Here is a 26785-nt window from a genome sequence, read left to right as displayed (position 1 = left end):
CCCTGCTATCTGTGTGCATAAGTCTGGATGGATGGTTATATATGTGACATCCAACTGGAAAGTCCCACAATGTGAATACCCAGCAGAAATGTTACAAACAAATACCCAGGTTCAAAGCAAGCATCAGAGGACAAACATGTGGAACTCCCACAGAGCCTAGTTGAATGTTAGAGGGGATGGTCCATGCTTCCTACAATTGTTTTGGTTGGAAAAGACTTCTAATATCATCAAGTCAAACCAACACCACCACATCCCAAAGTGCCATGTCCACACATTTCTTGAACACCTCCAGGGATGGTGACTCCACCACCTCCCTGGGCAGCCTCTTCCAATGCATGATCACTCTTTCAGCAAAGACATTTTTTTCCTAATATCCAACCTAAACCTCCCCTGGCACAATTTCAGGTCATTTCCTCTCATTTTATCACCTGATACTAGGGAGGAGAGACCAACCCCCACCTGGGGTTTCAGAGAGTTGTAGAGGCTCCTGTTCTCCAGGCTGAACAATCCCAGTTCCCTCTGCTGGTCCTCACCAGATCTATCCTCCTGAACCTTCACCAGCTTTGTTACCCTTCTCTGGACATGCTCCAGTACCTCCTTGTCCTTCTTGGAGTGAGGGTCCCAAAACTGGACCCAGAATTCAAAGTGCAGTCTCAGATCCCATTCTTAGGGTAACGAGTGTTTTTCCCTTGCTGTGTGTGAAAACTGTAACCACACCAAATGGGAATGGATGTACGAGGCTACAAGCACCCTATGGAAGCACAGTCCATCAGCTCCTTACGTCTCTACAAGCAGTAAAAATGCTAATTGGGACTCAATTTTGTTTCCTCGGGAGCTCCTTGAACAAAACAGCTCTTTGGAGTTGGGAAACACCAAGCTGAATTAGCACTTTCCCAACTTTTGAAAAGAATTAAATTAGCATTTAATTAATAATGAAGCAGTTTTTTCCAATGTGGGAGAAAGCAGCACAAAGTCTGACTACTTGTGGACACCTCCTCACATGTTGCGTGAGAAAGAATAGAATAGAATAGAATAGACCAGACCAGACCAGGTTGGAAGAGACCTTCAAGATCATTGAGTCCAATCCATCATCCAACACCACCTAATCAACTAAACCATGGCACCAAGCATCCCATCAAGTCTCCTCCTGAACACCTCCAATGATGGTGATTCCACCACCTCCTTGGGCAGCCCATTCCAATGGCCAATCACCCTGTGTAGAATTTCCTCCTACAATCCAGTCTGAACCTCCCCTGGTGCAGCTTGAGACTGTGTCCTCTTGTTCTGGTGCTGGTTGCCTGGGTTCTTCCATTGAGCCAACCCTTTCAATCAGAGAACATAAAATGATTGTATTTGTTGTGCTGCTCAGGAATGACATGAAAAGTGCCTTTCTTTTTTTCTTTTCTGGGTGCTACTCTCTAGTTTGTGTAGTCAAGAGTCCAAATTTTGGATGTATTCTAAAGAATTTGTTATTAATTCATCTATTTAAGCAAGGCTTTTGACTTTTATCATGATTTTGCACAAAAATCCTCTGGTCTTTCTTGAGCATCTCTCATTCCCTTCTAAGATCTTCAGCTCATTCTCCAACATTCACTTTGATTCCAGAGGATGAATTACGCCTCATGTGACAACTGGAAGCTGCCACAGCAAGGAACTTTGAAACATGAGCTCTACTCTCTTTTTTTTCTTTCTCCTTGGAGAATGGGAGAGCAGACAATGCTTACACACACAAAACCCAGCAAGCATATTATGCAAATCATGTTCAGACAGGGAAACAGAGAAAGGAAAAGAAAAAAAACCCAAACACCAAACAACTCTGAAGGCACAATGAGCAGCACGTTTCAACCAGAATTAGTTGCTGATAACCTCAATAAATTATTTTTACTTCTGAATTCTTTTCCTTTGCTTTGAGGGCTGACAAAGGCCTTTTCAGCAGTTCCTCATTCCTATAAAGGAACAACAAAGTCTAACGGAGAACTGACAATAGCTTTCATCTGTCCTTTCTTGTGGCTGATGTTACAGTAGTGTCTGCAAGCCAAGATTCAGTGCAGAGAACCTCAAGCTCTAGGCTATATGCCACTAACTTCAGAATCAGTTGGGTTAGAAAAGGCTTTTAAGACCATCAAGTCCAACTGTTACCCCAGTGATGCCAGGTCACCACTAAACCATGGCCCTCAGCACCATATCTATACAGCTTTGACACCCTTCCAGGGATGAGGACTTCACCACTGCCCTGGGCAGCCTGTTAGAGACCTTGACAATGCTTTTGAGGAAGAAATTCTTCCTCACATCCAACCTAAACCTGGTGCAACTTGGGGCCATCTCCTTTTGTCCTGTCACTTGTTCCATGGGAGGGGATACCAACCCTCACCTGGTCCCATCCTCCTTTCAGGGAGCTGTAGATAGCCAGAAGGTCTCCCGCCTTTTCTCCAGGCTGAACAATCTCAGTTACCTCAGCTACTTCTCACAAAACATGTGCTCCAGACACTCAACACCTTTGTTGCACTTCACCCAGCATAAATGTATTTCTATAATAAATAAAAAGTAATATTTTTTTTTATTTGGGATGAGGGAATAGGGTCTGCTCATTCTGGAGAAGAGAAGGCTCTGGGGAGACCTTATAGTGGCTTTTCAGCACCTGAAGGGGGTTACAAGAAAAATGGGGAGGGACTTTTGACAAGAGCTTGTAGCGCTAGGATGAGGGAAAATGGTTTTGTGATAGAAGAAGGGAGATTTAGACTGGAGATTAGGAAGAAATTCTTTATAGTGAGGGTGGTGAGACACTGTAACAGGTTGCCCAGGGAAGTTGTGGATGCTTCATCCCTGGAAGTGTTCAAGGCCAGGTTGGATGAGGCGTTGAGCAACCTAGTCTAGTGGAAGGTCTCCTACCCACGACGAGGGGGCTGCAACTAGACGATCCTTAATGACTTTTCCAGTCCAAACCATTCTATGATTCCATTCTTTAATGTATTCCCACTATAGAAAGATGCATGGAAATCCCTCTGTGATGTTTCTCTCTTCATTAACATGCCTAAGTCTATCAAATCAAGGGAAGAAAAATAAAGTCCCTATCATGAGATCTAAAGAAATTTAAAGTCTCTTTTTATTGTGGCTGTGGGGAGCAAAGTTGCCTTGTCATCAATATTCTACAGGATATTGCCTCAAACTATCTTATCAAAGAGCTAAGTTGAGCACAGACAATTTAACAACTGTCCAAAATATCTCTCACTGGCAAATACCACAGGGTGATCTGTTAAATTTAACTCTGTTACATCAAAATGTGGTTTTGAACATTATTTTGGGTCTAAGAAACACTGCAAAAGTTGCTTTGGCCAACCAAAAAACCCCCACAAAACAACACCAACACCAACCCAAAACCCTTAAAAATGAAAATAAGAAAATAACTCCATGTTACCTTCTTCTGGCCCAGTTCTCAAGCAAAGAGGGAAACCACACTCAGTGGATGAAAGTTTGTAGCTACTACCTCTCCATAATGAAAGGTTATCTGGATTGTGACATCCTTGCCATCTGCACATCAATTCCAAACAAAGAGAAGCCTACTCCAAAGTGTCCTGGAGATAATCACCATCCCTGGAGGTGTTCAAGAGGAGGTTGGATGTGGCACTTGGTGCCATGATTTAGTCATGAGATCTGTGGTGACATGTTGGACTTGATGATCTTTGAGATCTCTTCCAACCTTGGTGATTCTGTGATTCTGTGCTTCATTCTGATGAAATACAGTTGTCTGTCACACCCAGAACTGCCATGGACACACAACCATGTGTCCACACATGGGGGTTGGAGCTAGATAATCATTAAGGTCCCTTATTCTGTGATGCATGGAGAAATTCAGTAACAAACAGAAGCCCATGTTCACAGCCTGAACATTTTTTTCAACACCACTTGGTGTTGAACAGTGAACATGGCTTGGAAGAGAAAACTCAATCATCTGGAATGGAAAGAACGATTCCATGGAATAGAGACAAAGAGACACAAACCAAAAGCCAACCCAACCCTTGATGGCAATGTCAGCACTACTGGCACCAATGATGCTGGGGGCAGGCACTGGGCAAGTCCCAGACTAAACTCAACAGCAGATGGGCACTGGATTCAGGAACCGGATTCAGGAGCACAGGGATCAGCATAGAAGGCACAAAGAACAGAATCCTTCTGGGACAGTAGTGTCAGTGCCCTTGGCATGCAGAAGAGCAAGTCTCAGGCAGAGGCTTTCTGCAGCCCAGCCCTTGGCAGGATCTTTCTCCATCAGCTTCTCCCTGCTAGAAGCAGCCCCTGGCTGTACAAACCTGCCCTGACCTTCAGACAGGGCCTCAGTGACCAGAGACTGAGATGGGAATTTACAGCACTGACCAGAACCAGTTCTGGGATAGCTCAGACCAGGACTGGACCAAACCATTTTTGTGACAGCTCCTGGATCAGCGAAGTTTTCTTACCCTGCAGCTCAACTGTGTCAGCCCTGATCTGCTTGCTCCACTGCAGAGATATGAAAACTTTCCTGCTCTGAAAGGAGGTCTGCACATTTTGATCAGAATTAAAAAGCCAGCCTAACATCAAATAACATCACACAGAAGCTCTGCACAGTGCCAGCTTCGCCTGCCTTAGCAACAAAAAGCCCTATTTGATGTCTTCACATCAGAGAACTCTTGCTAGCAGCAAACACGCCTGCAGAGTACTCAGACAAGGTGCAGTTGCTTGGGTCATAAGGAGAACTTTAACAAACAGCATCACTACAGAAACATTCACAGAGCTTTTAGAGAGATTGCACCACCAGTGACCAACCTCAACATTTAAATTGCTTAAATACAGTATAAGGGACTCTGCAAGATAACTGTGACAAAGTCATGCTGCCTAAACGTTCAAAAGTAAGTGTAGGGTCCTGCATGTGGGTAGGAAGAACCCCCTCCATCAGTACGGTGATAGGGTGACCTGCGGGGAAGCATCATTATGGAGAAGCACAATGGAAGAGACCTTTAAGATCATCAAGTCCAACCTTTAACCCAGCACTGCCAGGTCAGCACTAAACCATGTCCCTCAGCTTCACATTTCCACAGTTTTGAAACCCCTCCAGGGATGGAGATTCCACCACTGCCCTGGGCAGCCTGGGCCAGGCCATAAAAGCCCTTTAAGGGAAGAACTTGTTCCTCATGACCAACCTAAATGTCCCCTGGTGAAACTTGAGGCCATTTGCTCTTGTGGTGTCACTTCTCTGGGAGAAGAGAACTCCCACCACCTGGCTCCAACCTTCTTTCAGGAAGTTGTAGAGAGAATAATGTTAGGCCACCAAGAACTAATACAATATTAAACTACAACATCACAAAAAAAAATTCTAATGCATTAATAGCTAATAGTTATTAGCCACCCAAGAGTAACAAGGATTTCTTTCCTTGTCCCTGAAGCAGCCCAGGCAAAGGCTAGAAGCAGAAAGATCAAATGAAAACCATTCTGATAGATCTTGGGTTCATCAAGAAGAGTGTGGCTAGCCAGCAGATCAAGAGAGGTTCTCCTTCCCCCTCCACTCTGTCTCATGAGGACAGTCCAGAGTCCAGTTCTGGGCTCCCCAGTTACAGAGAGAGGGGGAACTACTGTAGAGAGTCCAAGGGAGGCTATGAAGATGCAGAGGGTTCTGGAGTATCTCTGTGAGGAGTAAAGTTAGAGAGCTGGGGCTGTTGAGCCTGAAGAAGGGAAGTCTGAGAGGGGATCTCTTCGGTGCTCTGCAAGAGCTAAAGGATCTGTGGGGGCCAGGAGGATGGGGGCCAGACTCTTTTCAGTTACTGACAAAGGGCCAACAGGAACAAACTGGAAGCCAGGAGGTTCTATCTGAGGATGAGGAGAAACTTGTTTGGTGTGAGGGTGCAGGAGGCCTGGAGCAGGCTGCCCAGAGAGGTTGTGGAGTCTCCTTCTCTGCAGAGATTCCAAAGCCACCTGATCATTGTGATCCTGGGCAAGCTGCTGTGGGTGCTCCTGCTTTAGTAGGAGGGTTGGTTAGATGATCCACAGAGATTCATTCCATCATACTGTAGTCTGTGATTCCGTGAACTTCATCAGCATGAGGTGCCAAATAGCCACCACCTGATGTTTTGCAGAGCAGCAAACTTACATAAAAATAAAATGTCTCCCCACTAAAATGCTGGGCAGTCCTAATGAAGGGACAGGAAACCATCTCCATTTTTATATGGAGCCATTTTATGAACTCATCCATGAAACACTCCAGCGTGACAGAGAGCACATATGTCTGGGTCTGCTATTGCAGATAATAAAAATAAATGGACTTCTTAAATTCAGAACCTCAACTTCTTTACACATTCATTCTCAGAGCTGTAAACTTTTAGGGTAGCACACTGGGAACTTACAGCTGTAGCACCATGCTGGATGTGCTGGAAGATCAACTTTTCTAGCCTACATCCCCAGTGTCCCTGTGGGTTTGGAATCTCTCCAGAGAAGGAGACTTCACAATCTCTCTGGGCAGCCTGCTCCAGGGCTCCAGCACCTTCCCAAAAAAAGGTTTCTCCTCATCTTCAGGGGGAACCTCTTCGCTTCTTCTGTTCCAGCTTGTGTCCAATACCCCTTGTCCCGTCACTGTCCCCATCCTCTTGTCCTCCACAAGTCCCATAGCTCTTGCTGAGCATTGAGAAGATACTCTCTGGGGCTGCTCAACAGCCCCAGGTCTCTCAGCCTTTCCTCCTCACAGAAACACTCCAAGTCCCTCAGCATCTTTGCAACCTCCACTGGACTCTGTCTAGAAGTTCCCTGTCTCTCTTGAAATGGGGAACCAAAAACTGCACACAGTAATCTATCCATGTCCTCAGTAGGGCAGAGTAGAGGGGGAGGAGAACCTCAGTCTGCAGAAGAGAAGGCTCCGAGGAGACTTTATTGTGGCCTTCCAGTATCTTAAGGGGGCTACAAGAAAGCTGGGGAAGGACTTTTTAGGGTGTCAGGGAGTGATAGGATTGGGCAGGATGGAGCAAAACTAGAAATGGGTAGATTCAGATTGGATATTAGGAAGAAATTCTTCACCATGAGGGTGGTGAGACATTGGCACAGGTTGCCCAGAGACGTGGTAGAAGCCTCATCCCTGGATGTTTTTAAGGCCAGGCTGGATGTGGCTGTGAGCAACCTGACCTAGTGTGAGGTGTCCCTGCTCATTGCAGGGGGCTTAGAACTAGATGATCCTTGAGGTCCCTTCCAACCCTAAAAATTCTATGATTCTCCCTTGACCTGCTAGCCACTCTATTCTTCATACATCCCTGGAAGACCATTTGCCTTATTGGCCATGAAGGCATGTTGCTTGCTTAAAGTAAACTTGTTATCCACCAGCCCTCGTAGGTCCTTCTCCATGGAGCTGCTCTCCAGAAGGTCAGCCCCTCTCCTGTACCAGCACAGGGGCTGTTCCTCCCTAGGTGCAGGACTCTACACTTTTCCCTCGTTGAACTTCATGAGGTTCCTCCCCACCCAACTCTCCAGCCTGACCAGCTCATACCCTATAATGATAGCTACAGACATCTTTTATTTTCATTTTCCCTTTTTCAGTGTCTTTGGAGTATTTGTTCTCTCATAACTCTAAGTACTGAGTTTGAGTCATGCTGAAAATGTGTAATTTTCCAGAAGCTGCAGACATATGATTATCTTGATTCCTGCTTCTTTTTGACATTTCCAATTGTCACCCAAAATCTGTGTGCTATTATGATTACTACGCTTTCATCTTCCACCCTAGGGATTAGAAGGCCAATATTACCATTTCTCTAATGCTCTCCAAATACACATTGAAGAGAGAATTTTAAAGGAGTAAAATAACCTCAACAGCAAAGGTCAAGAGATCCTCAGGTTGGAAGAATCACAGAACCACAACTGGAGGCTGGAAGGGACCTCTGGAGATCATCCAGTCCAACCCCCATGCTAAAACAGTCACCCACAGCAGCTTGCCCAGGATTACAATGTCAGGTGGGCATGGAAATGCTCCAGAGTAGATGAATCTCTGGGCAGCCTTCTGCAGGGCTCTGCCACCCTCCGAGTCAAGAAGTTGCTCCTCATGTTCAGATGCTGGGAGTGAGATGATGGTGGGAGTGGTGATTGGAGATGCTGTCCAGCTCCAGCATTCCAAGTCAGCAATGTTGGGTTTTCTGTATGACTAGAAGGACCTGTGTTTTCACCCCCCTTTTCCCTTCTCTCTACATTATGGGAAGGTCTCAAGAAGTTTCTCCTGATGCTTCCTTACATAGTGTATGTTGTTTTGCAAAGTATCTGTGTTCAGCCAAGTCAATGAGCAAGCAACCAACTTTTGTTGGAAGGATTTTCACTTCCTTTTAAACTGTACAGGCCAAGAAGAAAAAAAACTAAAATGTTAAGAAATGAATCCAAAGATGGTGATGACTAAATGGGTTCCTTGAAGAAATGCAAGCTTTAGTCTGTTATTTATTTTAATACCAAACATCTCCTTCTGTGCCAACACTTTCTGGAAGAGGAGGAAATGAATTAAGAGCAGAGAAAAACAAAGAACATAGAATCATAGAATAGTTTGGGTTGGCAAAGATCTTAGAGATCATAAAATCATAGAACTATTGAGGCTAGAAGAAACCTTTGAGCTCATCACATCCAACTGCTCGTCTAGAGCTCACAGCCCCATCACTCCTGCTAAGTCACCGCCATATCCAGCAATACATCCAAGCAATTTTTAAACACCTCCAGGGATGGTGCCTCCACCACACAATCACAGAATCACCAAGGTTGGAAGAGACCTCAAAGATCATCAAGTCCAACCCGTCACCACAGACCTCATGACTAAACCATGGCACCAAGTGCCATGTCCAGTCCCCTCTTGAACACCCCCCTGGGCAGCCTATTCCAATGACTGAATCATTGAGGTTTAAATGTTTGTGTATATTAGGAGGTTTCTGGATAAATCCTGCTTGCTAAGAAGTGGAAAGCAAGGTGCTGAGGCCATTGGTGACAATTTCCATCCCATAACTCCTTCAGCAGCACATGGTGACTGCAGAAACCTGCAGTGCTGGGGCCAGCTCTGGAGTCCACAGACCAGGAGAGATGTGGACCTGTTGGAGTGGGGCCAGAGGAGGCCACAGCAATGATGGGAGGGCTGGAAGCCCTCTGGTGTGAGGCCAGGCTGAGAGAGTTGGAGTTATTCAGCCTGGAGAAGGAGAATAGAGGTCTCTTCTCAGACTCCTTTTCTCCAGACTAAACAACCCCAGTTCCCTCAACTGTTCCTCAGAACATTTCTTCTTACAACCACAAGGGGAAGAAAATGCTCAAAAGAAAATATCATGAGCTGCTGAAGCGAAGGTGGCCACCATGAAGTGAGGAACATCAAACAGTGCTGGGTTGAGACAAAGTCACAATGAAAATCTAGTGAATTTCTCAAGGGAACAAATTTCATCTGAGCCCTGATGATGCTTTGAGACAACTGTCCATTCCTCTCTAGGTAAGATTAGGGGATTATTGTCTAATCCTGGGATTGGTAGTCCCCCTTCCAGAAGATGTGAACTCCATTTACTAAATGCTTCCTTTGCAGGGCTCAGCTGCTATTTCAAGTCAATACTCTCTGCTCCTCAGCTGCTGTGTGAAAATGCTGATATAAAAATAAAAAATCCAACCAAGGAAAAAAAATAGAATTGAGAGAAGCAATAAACTGGAGGAAAAAAAGATATTAACCAAAAGAAATCCGATGTGAATGCCTCTCTTAATTTTTAACTAAATTCAGCATCATTTTAAATAAAGATAAATCAGCCAAGATTTCATTTTACAGGATGATTCCTGCCCTTCAACAGAAAAATTAAGTTGTCCATCACAGCAGGTAACAGTGCATTGGGACTGGAAGGGAGCTGACATTCCCTCATGTTATGGCTTCTTCCTGGTTATGGGGGAGGAATAACCCCCTGCAACAGTACAGGTGAGGGGTTAGACTGCTAGAAAGAAGCTCCATGGATAAGGTTTTGGAAGTGCTGGTGGACAACAAATTCCCCCTGAGTCAAGACTGTGCCCTTGTGGGCAAGAAGGCCAATGGTCTCCTGAAGTGTATGAAGAAGAGTGTGGCCAGCAGGTCAAGGGAAGTTCTCCCACTCTACTTTGCCATAGTGAGGTCACATCTGGAGGACTGGGTCCAGTTCTGGTCTCCCAGGTTCAAGAGGGACAGGGAACTACTGGAGAGAATCCCGTGGAGGCCACAAAGCTGTTGAGGGGCCTGGAGCATCTCTGTGAAGAGGAAAGGCTGAGAGACTTGGGGCTGTTAAGTCTGGAGAAGATCAGCCCCAGAGAGCTTCTCAATGCTCAACAAGAGTTAAAGGACCTGTGCGGGGCAAGAGGATGGGGCCAGACTAATGTCAGTGGTGCCCAGGGACAGAAGAAGGAGCAATGGGCACAAACTGGAAGCCAGGAGGTTCCATCTGAAGATGAGGACAAACTTGTTTGGTGTGAGGGTGCTGGAGCCCTGGAGCAGGCTGCCCAGAGAGGTTGTAGAGTCTCTTTCTCTGGAGAGATTCCAAAGCCACCTGGACACTGCGATCCTGGGCAACCTGCTATGGGTGCCTCTGTCCCTTCCAATTTCTTCTGTTCTGGGATTCTGTGACTCTCAGAATTAACAGGGTCACACAGCAGAGAGGAAAGAAGAGAAACGTCTCCTCAAATGTTTTAATGATATTTCACAATTTTCAGCTCCTAGGCATCTTATGGGCATGGTCTTCTATAAATAACCATGTGAGGGCACGTTATTGTTATTATTATTCTGTGACTCATGAAATTTGGACCTGCAGGGAGTTTGGGATTTGTTTTTTCCTTTAGGGCTGACCAGTGCTGTCTCCTAGCTCATTTTGAATAGGTTGCCCAGGGAGGTGGTAGAGTCACCATCCCTGGAGGTGTTCAAGAAATGTATGGACATGGCACTCTGGGACACAGTTAAATGGTCACGATGGTCTCAGGTTGATGGTTGGACTCAATGATCATTTCAGACAAAATAATTGTATGATTCCATAATAACAATACTGAGATTTCTTTTCACATAAAGCCTTTACTCTCCGTTTTGCTTGCTCTGAGCACGTGCTTCACTCATATCTATCCTTCACCACTGTAAATCACAGCAGGTTCCTCTAACATCTTCTGCCTCTTGAAAACAAAACCCCTAAACCAGCCATCAAAAATGCAGATGGAAATACAACATTACAACTGAATCTATGGCCATCTCCTGATGAGGTCCTAGGATGATGCAATGCTCACTTCATGATCCCAGAAACAGAAATAACTTCTCATTCCTTGGCTTCCTGAAGAGCATGATGTGTTGGGCAATAAGAAATGAACAAGGGTTATGGCTCTCATAAAATATTCACACCACTGGCTCCCCATCCTGCAGTTTCTCCTGAGGATGATTAATCACATCCCATTATTCAGAGCTCCTATAGTGTGGGAGTTTCTGTTTCACCACCATTCATGGATTAGAGAAAATTTGTTTCAGATGAAGTCTTTGGTTCAGGTAGATTAATTCAGTCTGACAGTGCTCATCGGCCAATCGAAGTTCTCCTAACCAACTGGCCGTGGCCCTGGGGGTATCCGGAGAGCCATAAACAACTGGGGAGAGTTCCTCTCAGAATCACAGCATTGTCAGGGTTGGAAGTGACCCATAGAGATCATCCAGTCCAAACCTCTCCTGCTAAAGCAGGGGCACCCACAGCAGCTTGCCCAGGATCACAATGTCCAAGGGGGGTTTGGAATCTCTCCAGAGAAGGAGACTCCACAACCTCTCTGGGCAGCCTGCTCCAGGGCTCCAGCACCCTCACAACAAACAAATTTCTCCTTATCTTCCCACAGAATCACAGAATCACCAAGGTTGGAAGAGACCTCAAAGATCATCAAGTCCAACCTGTCACCACAGACTAAACCATGGCACAAAGGGGAACCTCTTCTGTTCCAGCTTGTGTCCAGTACCCCTTGTCCTGTCCCTGGGCAGCACTGACAAGAGTCTGGCCCCATCTTCTTGCCCTCAACAAGTTCTTTAGCTTTTGTTGAGCATTCAGAAAATTCACTAAGGCTGCTCTTCTCCAGACTCAACAACCCCAAATCTCTGAGCCTTTCCTCCTCAGAAAGGTATTCCAGGTCCTTCAGCACATTTGCAGCCTCCACTGGACTTTCTCCAGTAGTTCCCTGTCTCTCTTGAAATTGGGACCCCAGAACTGGATCCAGTACTCCAGATGTGGCCTCACTAAGAGCAGAGGGGGAGAAGAACCTCCCTCAACCTGTTGGCCACACTCTTCTTCATGCACTCCAGGAGACCTTTGGCCTTCTTGGTCACAAGGATGCATTGCTGGCTCATTGTGAACTACTTGTCCACCAGCACACCCAGCTCTTATCCTGCTATTTAGTGTCATTAAAGCATAGTTCCTAATCTAAAGGTCCTACCCAGGGAGCAGTCGCCTGATGAAGCATATTCACACCATGGACAGCACCCTGCTAATGAGCAGGAATAAACAGTTCCAGTAGCTAATGGCATCTCCAGGAACCTCAGACGCCAAGAAAGAATGTGCAGGTGATTGGTACAAGTGAGGGCCAGAGGACATGGTCTCCTTTGGTGACAATTTTTGTCCTCTTTGGATGGGAGAGGTGCGGCACTGTGTCAGCTGTGTTTCATCTAAAGGGTTTGAGCACAAGGAGGGCTTCAAAACTTGCAGAGATGGAGGTTACAGAACATTCTGCCTGTGGTTGCCTGCTTGCGACAAGCAGGGGTTGCTGCAGTGGTGTTGTAGAATTGTTTTGGTTGGAAAAGACCTTTAGATCATCAAGTGCAGTTGTTAACCCAGGACTACCAGGTCACCACTAGTCCATGTCCCTCAGCTACACATCTCCACAGCTTTTCAGTCCATCCAGGGATAAGGACTCCACCACTATCCTATGCAGCCTGATCCAAGCCTTGACAACTCTTTTGGTGAAAACATTTTTCCTAATGTCCAACCCAAAGTGTCCCAGAGCACAGCTTGAGGCAGTTTCCTCTCATACTATCACCTGATACCTACAAGAAGAGAGAAACCCCACCTTGCTTCAACCTCCTTGCCAGGAGCTGGAGAGAGGCAGGCCTCCTCTCAGCTTCCTTTTCTCCAGGCTAAACAACCCCAGTTCCCTTAGCAGCTCCTTGCCAGACCTGTTCTCCAGACCCTTTGACATCTTCGTTACCCTTCTCTGGACCTGCTCCAGCATCTCAAGGTCCTTCATGGGGTGAAGGACCTGTTATTAGAAATGCCCATCTAAACTCTTAGGACACCACCACTGGAACATTGCTATCAGTTCAGGATTCAGTTCACCTTCCAAGATAAAGATCAAGAGTTTTCCAGCTGAGCTTACCTCTCACAATGATGTTGGTGGACTTTTTTGCAGGATTTCCAACATTGTTGTTGGCGATGCAGCTGTAGGTCCCTGCATCTTCTGACGTGATGGCTGGAATTGTTAAAGTGCCTCCATTCAGCACTGTCTTCTCAGGCAGGACACCAGCAGACCTCACCCACGTCAGGCTGGGGGCTGGTTCCCCTCCTGTGGTCACACAGACTAAAGTGATAGCTTCTCCAGGGTTCACCACTATTGGGTCATCCACAAGAAGCTTAATTGAAGGAGATGCTGCAAAATAGCAGAGGAAGAGGAAGTTTTAGTGAAGCTATGTCTGCTCCTCAGGCTTGACAAGCACACTCAAGCCGCCTGAGATCACAGAATCATAGAATTGGTTTTTGTTGGAAAAAAACCCTAAGATCATGGAGTCCAACCATCAACCCAACACCACCATGGCCACGGTTCCATGCCCCCAGGTGCCATGTCCACACATTTCTTGAACACCTCCAGGGATGGTGACTCTACCATCTCCCTTGGCAGCCTGCTCCAAAGCCTGAACATTCTTTTAGGAAAGAAGTACTTTTTTTCTAATACCCAACCTAAACCTCCCCTGGCACAATTTTAGGCCATTTCCTTTCACTCTAACCCCTGATAATAGAGAGAAGAAACCAACTCCCACCTCACTCCAACATCCCCCTGCACTATTTCAGGCCATAGCAAGTCACATCGGCCTCAGGGCTCTTCAAATGACTGTGTGCCCTTTGAGAATGGTGTTTGCCATCCTGATGCTCCCCCTGATTCCTTATTTCTGCCCCTGCTCAGCCATCATCATCATCTGGCAAGCTGCAGATGGACAACACTGGAACTGTGCTTGTGAAGTAATGTCTCATGTATGAGATAGGTGTGAGCACACTGGAGCTGAAGCCCTGGAAGAAAGGAGTTACTGGTGAGACCCTGGAATTGGTCACCCAGAGAAGCTGTGGATGCATCATTCCTGGAAAGTGTTTAAGACCAGGTTGGATGAGGCTTTGAGCAACCTGTTCTAGTGGGAAGTGTCCTGCATGGGGCAGGGGGAGTTGAAGTAGATGATCTTTAAGGTCCCTTCCAACTGCAGACATTCTATGATTCCACGATTCTGATTTGGCATGGGAAGTATCAATAATTCATCATGTCAGACCCTACTCAGAAAAAGCAGCCCTCTTAATCCACTCGCTGCTTCTGTGAACTCTTTGGGACTTGGCTGCCAGCTGAAATGAATTTCCTAGAATGTTTTGGGTGCAAGGGGACTTCAAGATCATCCAGTTCCAACCCCCCCTGCCATGGACAGGGACATCTTCAACTACACCAGGTTGCTCAAGGCCTCACGCTATCTGGTCTTGAATACCTCAAGGGAGAGGGCACCCACAACCTCCCTGGGCAACCTGTTCCAGTGTCTCACCACCTTCACTGTAAAGAATTTCCTCTTAAATTCCAGTCTAATTTGTAGATTGTGAGTTGGGTCTGTTGAATCAGGAAGAATCATCTCCTTTGGGACAAATCTGCTATCTGCTTGAGCACAGAGAAACAAGATTCCATCCAGATGCTTATACATGTCCTACCACAGAGAGAACAGGGAACCTTCAGACAGGAAAATATTGGAGAGCAGGAGAGCTGAGGTTTACAAGTAAAGCTGCCTCTTGCAGCTCCTCCTGGTTTAAGATCCTGTAGATACTTCCCAACATAAATTCCTGGATTCATCTGAGCAACTTAAAGGTGAAGAAGTTTGGTGTAGTTAAAAACACAGGCAGAAAACAAGTCAACACTATGTATGTCAGAATCATGTTCTCCAACCTCATATTCTTTCATCAGCTGATGCATTCATCAGATGGTGGACCCTGATTTGGGATTATGAACTGGGATGTATACCATCTTTCATGCTTAAGTAGATTTTGCTTTGGTGAAGGTGGCAGAAAAAGGAATCCAGGTGCCTGATGTACAGCTACAAATGAGCTCCAGATCTTTGGGGTTCATCAACACCAAGTAAAAATCATTCAGCTGGACCCTCTTTTGTCCCTCCTTCCTGAGTTTCATGATTTTTTCTGGTGGACAAGTTCACCATGAACCAGTCAGTAATGTGCCTTCATGACCAGGAAGGCCAACGGTCTCCAGGGGTAGAAGCAGCAGCATGTGGCCAGCAAGGTGAGAGAGGTTCTCCTCCCCCTCTACTCTGTCCTAGTGAGGCCATATCTGGAGTATTGGGTGCAGTTCTGGGCTCTCTGGTTCAAGAGAGACAGAGAACACTGGAGAGGGTCCAGTGGAGACTGCAAAGATGCTGAGGGGCCTGGAACATCCTGTGAGGAGAAAAGGCTGAGAGACCTGGGGCAGTTGAGCCTGGAGAGGAGGAGCCTGAGGGAATCTTCTCAACGCTCAGCAAGAGCGAAAGGGGAGGGTGAAGGGCAAGAGGATGGGGCCAGACTATTTTCAGTGGTGTCAGTGGCATAATGAGAATCAGTGAACACAAACTGGAATACAGGAGGTTCCATCTAAAAGCGAGGAGAATCTTAACTGTTGTGAGCATGCTGGAACAGACTTCCCAGAGAGTATGTGGACTCTCCTTCTCTGGAGAGATTTGAAACTCTCCTGGACACAGTGACCCTACTTTAGCAAAGAGATTGGAGAGGAAGATCTTCAGAGGTCCCTTCCAACCCCCACAAGTCTGTGATTCTGTGAACTGCCTTGACAAAGAGCTGCTCCCTATTCCCACCAGACATCAAGCCAGGAGACAGCAAACAGGAGAGCCACAAATAATGCTTCAAAACTTGGAAGAAAAAAGATGAAAGCTCTGACAACACCAACCCAAGCTGGTGGTGCTGTTTACCATAATGGCCTCATCATCCTCCAGATGAAAGCAGGCCCTTTGCCATCCATCAGGTAGAGAGACAGGGAGAGCAGCTGATGTGATAAAAGGCTGTGAGACATCACAAGGCTCACAACAGTGAGTACATGAAAATTATGGCTGGCATACAGCAGTTTCTCTTTGCTTACACCACACATCTCACTTCACTACAACCCATCCTACCAAAAAAGCACAAATATTCACCAATGCTCTCAACTACAACCCTGAAATGCCTGAGCTGAAACAAAGAATAGGAATATTCAGGAATTCAGAAGACATCCTAGAAACACAGAATCATAGGACTAAGCAGGTTGGAAGACACCTTTGAGATCAAGTCCATCCACTCACCTACAGCTCAAAATGTCGCTGTTACTGCCAAGCCACTACCAACAAACCACATCCCTCAGCACCACATCCATCCGTCATTTAAACACCTTCAGGGAGGAAGCAAACTCCACCATCTCCATAAGGAGGCTCTTCCAATGCCTGATCACTCAGCAAAGAAATTGTTCCTAATATCCAAACTGAACTTCCCTTAGCACATCTTGAGGCCGTTTCTTCTTGTACTGTCACTTGTTGCAGGTGAGAAGAGATCGACTCCCACCTCACTCCAACCTTCTTTGAGGTAGTTGTAGTGGGCAATGAGATCTGCCCTCAGCAAAACCATAAAACCATTAAAGCTGGAAAATACCTCTAAGATCATCGAGTCCAACCACCAGCCCAAGACCTCCATGGCCATTAAACCATGTCACAAAGTGCCATGCCTACACATTTCTTGAACACCTTCAGGGATGGTGATGCTACTGCCTCCCTGGGCAGCCTGTTTCAGCGCCTGACCACTCTTTCATTGAAGAATTTTTTTCCTAATATCTAATTTAAAATGCACATAAAGGGTCAAAAATCTATTATAAAGAGAATATGAATCCACAACAATGAGTTACTACAATACTCAGTGGGTAACTCTGCTTCAGTCCCTACATGTAATCTGCACTGTATCACAATGTATCAATAAGATGGAACCTCTTATTTTCAGCTTTATCACAGAATCTCAGCACAGTGGGTGTTTGAAGGAGCCTCTGGAGAGGTTGTCCAGGGTATAAATGTCCAGGTGGCTTTGGAATCTCTCCAGGGGAGGAGACTCCATAACTTCTCTGAGCAGCCTGCTCCAGGGCTCTGGCACCCTTACGCCAAACAAGTTTCTCCTCATCTTCAGGTGGAATCTCCTGGGTTCCAGTTTGTGTTTGTTACCCCTTGTTCTGCCTCTGGTCACCACTGAAAGGAGTCTGGCCCCATCCTCTTCCCCTGACAGGTCCTTTAGCTCTTGCTGAGCATTGATCAGATCCCCTCTCAGGCTGCTCTTCTCCAGGCTCAACAGCCCCAGGTCTCTCAGTCTTTCCTCCTCACAGAGATGCTCCAGGCCTCTCAGCATCTCAATGCAGTCAACATTGACCTCTTCTCCTTCCAGCCAGGGATGCAGAACGGTCATAGTCAACGCTGATCTGCTCATGTGGCAAACATGAACCTGCATTGTCTTCTCTATGTCAACATTGACCTAGATGTGGAAACCAATGGAGCTAAAACATAGTCACCTGATGGAAGGCATGTAATAATTTACTTGGGTTAATTACAGAATCATAGAACAGTTTAGATTAGAAGAGACCTTCAAGATCATCAAGTTTATCTAGAACTGCCAGGTCACGACTAAATCATGTCCCTCAGTACCACATCTAGCAAAAAAACAGAATAGAATAGAATAGAATAGAATAGAATAGAATAGAATAGAATAGAGTAGAATAGAATAGAAAAGAATAACCAGGTTGGAAGAGACCTTCAAGATCATTGTATCCAACCTATCATCCAACTCCACCAAATCAACAAAACCATGCAACCAAGCACCCTATCAAATTGCCTCCTAAACACCTCCAGTGATGGTGACTCCACCATTTCCCTGGGCAGCCCATTCTAATGGCCAATCACTGTCTCTATGAAGAACTTCTTGCTAACATCTAGTCTGAACCTCCCCTGGCACAGCTTGAGACTGTGTGCTCTTGTTCTGGTGCTGGCTGCCTGGGAGAAGAGACCAACCCCCACCTGGCTACAACCTCCCTTCAGGTAGTTGTAGAGAGCAATAAGGTCTCCTCTGAGCCTCCTCTTCTCCAGGATAAGCAACCCCAGCTCCCTCAGCCTCTCCTCATAAGGCTGTGCTCCAAACCCCTCTCCAACTTTGTTGCCCTTCTCTGGACACATTCTAGCAAGTCAACATCTTTCCTAAACTGAGGGGCCCAGAACTGGACACAGGACTCGAGGTGTGGCCTAACCAGTGCAGTGTACAGGGGCAAAATGACCTCCCTGCTCCTTCTGGCCACACTGTTCCTGATACAAGCCGGGATGCCATTGGCCTTCGTGGCCGCCTGGGCACACTGCAGGCTCATGTTCAGCCTACCATCGACCAGCACCCCCAGGTCCCTTTCTGCCTGGCTGCTCTCCAGCCACTCTGACCCCAGCCTGTAGCACTGCATGGGGTTGCTGTGGCCAATGTGCAGAACCCGGCACTTGGATGTGTTCAATCTCATGCTGTTAGACTCTGCCCATCTGTGCAGCCTGTCAAGGTCCCTCTGCAAAGCCTCTCTACCCTCCAGCAGATCAACACCTGACCCCAGCTTGGTGTTGTCTGCAAATTTACTGATGATGGACTCAATGCCCTCATCCAGACCATCAATAAAGATATTAAAGAGCATGGGTTTCTACATGGCTTTGAAACCTCTCCAGGAACAGGGGCTCCAGCACTGCCCTGGGAAGCTTCTTCCAGGCTTTGAGAAGCCTTTTAGGGAAGGAATTGTTCCTCATGTTCAACCTAAAGCTCCCCTGGTGGTGCTTGAGGCCAATTTTCTCAGTTTTTATAAGCGCTCTTAGATGGTTGCACTTTCAGAAACATGAAAGTTTGGCTTGATCTTCTCACAAACAAAAAGGGATTTCTCTTGTTTATTTTCCTTTCAAAACTTCTGCGACTGAACACCACATGGGGTGTAAATTCAAGCTGTGCAATTCATCACCAGACTGGTTTGGTGTGGTGTTTTTTTTTTTTTTGGCCCAGCATGATTAAAAAATGGAGTAGGCATTTATAAAGATGACAAGATGATCCAAAGCAATTAGAATAGTTGATGATTATATCAAAATATTGTCGAAGGATTATTAAAACTCACGCTTCAGGGCATAAAATGCGTCTTGCTCTGCAACGGGAGGGCAGGCTATCACATATCTGTCTACAGCAGTCTTCTGAGATGTCTCCTGCTGGGGCTTGTTAAGGACAGCCAAGAGATCTCATCCAAAAGGACCATGCCTGTGTTTATGCACCCCTTGTATCTCTAAAGCATCTAGCAGGATTGAAGCCCAGCAAGGAGACTCAGCACGCAGTCCCAGCAGCTCTAGCTTTGAGATTTGTTGAGATATGCCGTGGTTTGGGAGAGCAATTCTCCCACCACGGGCAAAAATAATGACTCAGACAAACGGATTGCAAAAGTGGTGGAAAGTTTAAATGGAATAAAACCCCCAAAAAATCAACTGTGAGAGTTTTACAGAGAACCACAAGCACTGTGACAAAAGAGAGAGATCCCAGAACATACCCAAGAACGTCCCATCCCCATCTGGGGGTGCACCCAACCCCCTCCACCAGGGCTCTTTTTCCCCCCTCCAGCCCAGCCTTGGGCTTGGGCAGGCCCAAGGGAGGCAACTCATGCCAATTTACCTAGGCAGCAGCAAGGGGACAAAAGAGGAAGGAGGGACCCCGTGTCAATGTTTTATAGAGGATTAGGGAATTATGGGTGAAATACCTGGTCTCCTGTGACCACCCAGTGGGCTGGACCCTTTTGGGACCTCCCAGGTGTGGCCTGTGCAGTGGCATCCAGGCCAGCACCCAGCCTAAACCATAATAAGACAGCTGGAAATCACAGAAGAACAGTCAGAATAAGGTAGAGATAAAGTCTTCTCCAAAAGATCTACCTCTTTCCAAAAGATCTAACCCTTATTCAAATGAGAGTACTGCTCTCCCAGCCTGACCTAGCCCAAAACTGGTCCTGGTGAGTGCTGTGACTTCCCACCTCAGTCTCTGCTCAGTGAGGCTGCTTCTAGGAGGAAGAAGCTAATGGGGAGAGCTCCTGACAAGAGCTGGGATGCAGAAAGGCTCTGCCTGACATTTGCTCCTTTGCACACCAATGGCACTGCCACAGTTTTCGTCCCATCTGTGGGGATGGGGGGGCAGGCAGGAGGACAGAGGTGACACCTGCAGGGAGGAGCGTTCAGGATAAGTGACCCTCAACTGCCCAACATAGGATTGCATTCCATGGATGGCATCTTCAGGAGCAAGCTGAGGGATCCCCAGGGCCAACCCTCTTCTTCCTTGTCCAGATTGTTGTGACTCTCCTCAGTGGTGCCCAGCACCAGGATATAGGCCAAAAGGCACAAAGTGGATCCCAGGAGGTTCTACATGATGAGGAAGAGAAACTTGTTTGGTGTGAGGGTGCTGGAGCCCTGGAGCAGGTTGTCCAGAGAGGTTGTGGAGTCTCCTTCTCCGAGGAAGCTCCAAAGCCACCTGGACACTGGGATCATGGGCAAGCTGCTGTGGGTGCCCCTGCTTTAGCAGGGGGGTTGGACAAGATAATCTCCAGAAGTTCATCTCAACCCTGACATGTTGGGATTTGAGGATTCTGTGGGTACCAACAACAATTACAGAATCATAGAATCATTTTAATTGGAAAAAAAATTCCCAACTTTAAGATCATCAAGTCTAACCAAGATACTTCACTGGGAGGAAGAAGGTATCTACCACAGATGTAGCCTACAGAAAAAAAATGGATGCCAATGTGTATAATTCTTACACTGAGACCAATGTTTGTATTTAGGCTGAGTCTATGGAATGGAGAAAATGTCACAACTGGCTTTAGGGATTAGTGGAAATGCAGAAGAAAACTAATACTTTAATAGCAGTATCAAAGTAGAGGCAGAAAGTCATGTCCTTGACAACTCGCCTGTCTATGATGAATAAAAATCAAAGTATCTTAATTCCTCTGGTTTTGTGAATTATTTCATATGGGGAGCTGAAGGAATTGAAAGTAATTGAATTATAGTTTCATATATACATGTGTGTGAGTTTCTAGCCATCCATTTCACTCCCAGCCACAATTTCTTGCAGGAATACAGTGTGTGTCCTCCTAACTACACATTATGAATAATCCCTTTCGAGTCAGAGCAAAAAGCAAGAGCATATTTGAGGTGCCTGCTGGGCTGGGAGCATCATTTCTCTACTTATTTCATAGAATACTAGAATGGTGTGGGTTGGAAGGGACTTCAAAGATCATCTGCTTCCAACCCCCGTGCCATGGGCAGAGATATCTTTCATTAGACCAGGTTGCTCAAGGCTCATTCAGTTCAAAATAAAAGAGGGAGATTTGCACTGGAAAGAGGGAAGAAATTTTTTGATGCTGGCCTGTGTTTCCCAAAGACATGGGAGATGCCTTGTTCCTGGAATCGTCCCAGGTCAGGTTGTCTGGGGCTCTGAGCAACCTGCTCTAGTTGCAGATGTCCCTGCTGACTGCAGGGGGGTTGGGCTAGATGACCTTGAGAGGTCCCTTCCAGCCCAAACCATTCTGTGATTTCATGATGTACCAGCAGTCACTGTTCCATTTGAATCCCCTACCATGTCAGGGATTAAAAAAAATCTCCTAGTTTTTTAGTTTCCCCTGAGCTTGCCAACAAAATAAAGTGGCTTAAAATTCAGTAAAGTATAAGACCATTTTGTCAAGAATGGGAAATGATGAGGTAGCAGGGGAAGCAGAGAGGGGAGTTATGAGAAAGAAATAAAGCAATCAGATCTGAAAGTAGAGCACAGGAGATTTAGGCTGGACATTAGGAAAAAGTTCTTCGCAATATATGAGGGTGGTGGAACACTGGAACAGGTTGTCTGGGAAGGTAGTGGAAGCCCCATCCCTGGAGACATTCAATGTCAGGCTTGATGAGGCTCTGAGCAAGCTCATCTAATCAGGGATGCCCTTGCTTACTGCAGGGAGGTTGGACTACATGACCTCTAAAGGTTCCTTCCAATGCAGTTCATTCTATGATTCCATTATTATATTTGACAAGGTCCATTTTCAGCTGGCCTTGGTCTTTATTTGTTCACATTTGTGTGGCTTGTAGTGCTAGGATGGGAGGGAAAGGTTGAAGCTGAAAGAGCAGAGGTCGAGACTGGAGATTAGGAACAAATTCTTTACAGTGATAGTGGTAACACACCAAAACAGGTTGACCAGGGGAGGTTGCGAATGTCCCCTCCTGAGAGGTGTTCAAGGACAGGGTGGATGGGGCCTTGAGCAAACTGGTCTAGTGGAAGGAGTCCCAGCCTGTGCCAGTGGGGTTGGAACTAGATGATGTTGAAGGTCCCTTCCAACCCAAACCATTCTATGATCCCAAGATTCCACGATTCCACGAGGCTGGCTTGGAGCACCAACTCAACAGCTTGATTTTCCCCCCCCCCCCCCCCCCAACACTTTTTTTCCTGAATTCCTCTATTTTTCAACCAATGAGGGCTGCATGCAGCTTTGGTGACTCATCTCTTTATTCCTGCTTTGCCTGGCTGCTTTTCATCCAGCAGCAGCACTTTGATGACTCGCGCTTTGCTCGTGCTGCCGTTCACGCACAGATGTGGCATTGAGAGCTCCAACAGAGAGGAAGGGAGGAGGAGACGTTTGCTATTCAGAGCACTTCCTCACTGGTTACGCTCTGGAGATGACTACAATAGCTCACAGCTCCCACACTGTAGGAACTATTCATTCTGTGGACGTTTTATCAGGAGGGGTTTGAAAGGAAGGCAGGATCCCACCTTTAACAGCAGAGAGGTGTTAGATCAGCTTAACCCAATCATGCAACCCGACCTTCCATCACTATATTTAGATGCAGGGTTGTAGATGTAGGTTTATATTAATTTCAGAAAATTTCAACCACTGTTAAGGGTCAGGGCTGAGCTGGACACCAGTAGAGTGCCAGAGGATCTCCATGAAGCCCTCTGCCTTCCAGCAGAAAAGACAGGGAAAAGACAGGGAAGAAGTGAGAGGCACTGATTAGGTAGGAAAGAAACTCAACCATCTGAGAGGAAAGAAGAACAATTCCATGGAATAGAGGCAATGAGACACAAACCAAGAGCCAAACCAACCCCTCATGGCAATGACAGCAGCATTGGCACCACTGATGCTGGGGATAGGCACTGGGCAAGACCCAGACTGGACTCAGGAGGAGATGGGAGCCAGATTAGGAGCTGGATTCAGGAACTAGATTCAGGAACATAGGGATCAGGATGGAAGGCAGAAGAGAGAGTCCTCCTGGGACACCTGCCAGAGAAGGGGCTTGACCCTGCTGATTCCTCAGCTTGCTCCTGAAGATGCTATCCAAGGGAGACAAACCCTTGCTGGGCAGTTGAGGGTCACTTGTCCTGGCCAATCCTCCCCACAGGTGCCATCTCTGCTTTCCTGCTCCCCAAGGTGGGGCACAATCTGTGGCTGTGCCCTCATAGTGCAGAGGAGCAAGTCTCAGGCAGAGACCTTCTGCAGCTCAGCCCTTTGCAGGAATTCTCCCCACCAGCTTCTCCCTGATAGAAGCAGCCTTTGGCTGTACAAACTTGCCCTGATTTTCAGAAAGTGCCTCACTAAAGAGAGACTGAGCTGGGAACTCACAGCCCTGATCAGAATCAGTTCTCCTCTAGCTCAAACCAGTACAACCACCCCAAAGTCAGTCAAAAAACCCTGCACCTTCATTTTTTTACCTGTGATTCTCATCATCTCTATGTCACAGTGGTCCTGTTGATCACCTGTTGATCTCCTATTGATCTCAGTATCATGTATGGATGGTCACCTGAGCTAAGTAACCTGACCAAGCCACTAATATATAGACTAATACACATTTTCAAACTAATCTGTGCCACAAAAAAAAAATGCTCTACAGGTCAAGATAGAAGTTTTAGTTCCTCTTACTCTACCATATTAGAAGAAATTTAGAAGCAGCTCAGATTTTCTCTGGGTTTCTGGGTAAATATTCCTTTCTCTGGCACTTTGAAAGAGTGAAGACTCTTAAAAGCATCCATTCAGGTTATTATTAGAGCCGGGCATTCAGAAGCATGATCCAGAGATATCTGTAGCTCAAGTGACTTTTCCCAGCTTTGAAGATGAAATGGTGACTCACATGCAAACTGGTGACAGATTTTAATATCATCTGTCAATAATTCAGAGTTGACACAGAGTAGAAGCGTGCTTGGAACAGCACAATCCCTGTATTTCTAAAGGAGGCTGCTTTGTTCCTGCTAAGCACCATCCAAAGGAGCACCTCCCAATCAATGTAGGGACAAGGCTAATGCAGGGTGATAGGTCCTCAGGACCTTCCTCAGTTCTTACACGCTAGGGAGAGGAGATGATACTGTATTCAAACATGAGCTTCCACTGCACTCTTGCATTTGAATGTCCTTGCTTTTCATCACAGCATTGTAGAGTGATCTCCATCAGAATGGATCTCTGGAGGCCTCTGGTCAGAGCCCTGCTTGAAGCACTTCTGATTAGGTATGGTTGCTCAGGCCTGAGTGTCTTCCCCAGAGTAAGCAAACCTAGCTCCTTCAACTTCGTCTCATGTGTCACCTGCTCTAGTTCCAGACCATCATTGTGGTCTCCATTGGTTTTGCTCCAATCTATCCATGTCTTCTTTGCTCTAGGAAGCCCCAAACTGGACAGAGGAGTCTGACGGTGTCCACAAGAGCAGAACAGAGGGGAAGGATCACTTCCCTAGATCTGCTGGCTGCAGCCCTGCTTGCTGTTGGCCTTTTTGGCATGAGCACACTTCTGGCTCATCTTCAGCTTGTCTGCAGGGCAACTCAGCTCCCTTTATGCAAAGCTGATTTCTGGCCAGTTGGCCCCAAAATGCTGTGATAGATGGGTGGGTTGCTCCTCTCTAGGGACAGGATGTGGTTTTTTTACAGCCTATTAAGACCCCTATATTCACCCCCACTCTCAATTTGGTGTCTCAGAAGATTTAATTTGGGGTACAGCATGGACATACTGAGACAGCGATGTGCTATTGTTGCCAGGATGGCCAGTGGTCTCCCGGGGCACATGGAGAAGAATGTGGCCAGCTGGTCAAGGGAGGTTCACTCCCTTCTACTCTGCCCTACTGAGGACACAGCTGGACTCCTGGGTCCAGTTCTGGGCTCTGCAGTTCAAGACAGACAAGGAACTACTGGGGAGAGTCCAAGGCAGGCTACAAAGATGCTGAGGGGCCTGCAGAATCTCTGTGAGGAGGAAAGGCTGAGGGACCTGGGGCTGTTGAGCCTGGAGAAGAGCAGCCTGAAGGGAATCTTCTCAGTGCTCTGCAAAAGCTGAAGGACCTGTGGGGGACAAGAGGATGAGCCCAGTCTCTTGTCAGTGATGACCAGAGGCAGGACAAGGGACAGTGGGCACAAACTGGAATCCAGGAGATTGCATCTGAAGACGAGGAGAAAATTCTTTGACGTGAAGGTACTGGAGGCCTGGAGGTTGTGGAGTCTGCCCTGGAGAGTTTCCAAAGACAGTTGGCCATTGTGATCCTGAGCAAATTGCTGTGGGTGACCCTGCTTTAGCCAGAGAGTTGGCTAGAGTGAATGATCTCCAGAGGTTCCTTCAAATCCGCACCACGCTGGGATGCTGTGACTTAAGCAGGACTCCTCCTCTTTGTCAGAATAGCTCCTTGACTTTGTTGCAGAGCAGCTGCACTTGGCTTTACAACCCCTGCTTGCATTAACTCACCCAAATTAACATCTACATACTGATTTTAGAGGGACACAGCCTGCTAAAAACAAATGAGAACCGCAAAAATGAGTCCCTTTGCTGTTCCTTCCTCACATTTTTGACTTCTATTTCTGTTCCTGCCACTCAGTAGCAATCTGCCAGCAGGTGAGTCACTTCACAAGGCTTCTGCTTCCCTGCAAACTTCTCATCTATTTAGATCATAAATTTGCAGAGTAATAGTCCTCTTTAGATACAAAGTGAGCCTGTGCTCAACAAGTGTCTCTACCTGCTGCTCTACAGTAGTACTGCTAATTGTCACCTTAGACTTTGGCATATGGATGGTCACATGCTCCCGAGATCATCTCAGCTTCTCATTACAACATTCACTTTGGGTTTTTCACAAGGAGCTGCTGGAGAGAGTCCAGCAGAGGCTCCAAAGATGCCTGTTGCAGAGCACTGGAACAGATTCCCCACCGAGGCTGTGGAGTCTCCTCTGGAGATTTTCAAGACCTGTCTGGATGTGTTTCTGTGCATCCTGTGCTAGATGCTATGGTCCTCCTCTGGCAGGGGGGTTGGACCCCCCTGCCAGATCTCCAGAGGTCCCTTCCAGACCCTAAAATCCTTTGATCCTGCAACCTAGGGGATACAAGAAGATGGGGCCAGACTCTTGTCAGTGGTGCCCAGTGTCAAGACAAAGGGCAACAGGCAAAATCTTGAACCCATGAGGTTCTACCTGAAGATGAGGAGAAACCTTTTTTGGTGTGAGGGTGCTGGAGCCCTGGAGAAGGCTGCCCAT

At 46.7% G+C, this 26785-nt stretch overlaps 1 protein-coding gene across 3 annotated transcripts in view; it reads right to left on the bottom strand.

The window, feature by feature from the left end:
• MDGA2 (MAM domain containing glycosylphosphatidylinositol anchor 2) overlaps positions 1-26785 on the bottom strand; it is a 353148-nt gene that overhangs the window by 122982 nt on the left and 203381 nt on the right. For all 3 annotated transcript variants that reach the window (XM_068166809.1, XM_068166808.1, XM_068166811.1), the window contains exon 6: positions 13348-13617. In XM_068166809.1, the coding sequence (XP_068022910.1) occupies positions 13348-13617 (270 nt within the window). The remainder of the gene's footprint in view (positions 1-13347; positions 13618-26785) is intronic.

Source organism: Melanerpes formicivorus, unplaced genomic scaffold (assembly GCF_026170545.1).
Source record: "Melanerpes formicivorus ecotype bairdi unplaced genomic scaffold, bMelFor1.0.p_v2 SCAF_107, whole genome shotgun sequence".
NCBI classification, from domain to species: domain Eukaryota; kingdom Metazoa; phylum Chordata; class Aves; order Piciformes; family Picidae; genus Melanerpes; species Melanerpes formicivorus.
Note: the sequence above shows the minus strand (reverse complement) of the source record. Positions and strands in the feature narration are given on the sequence as shown.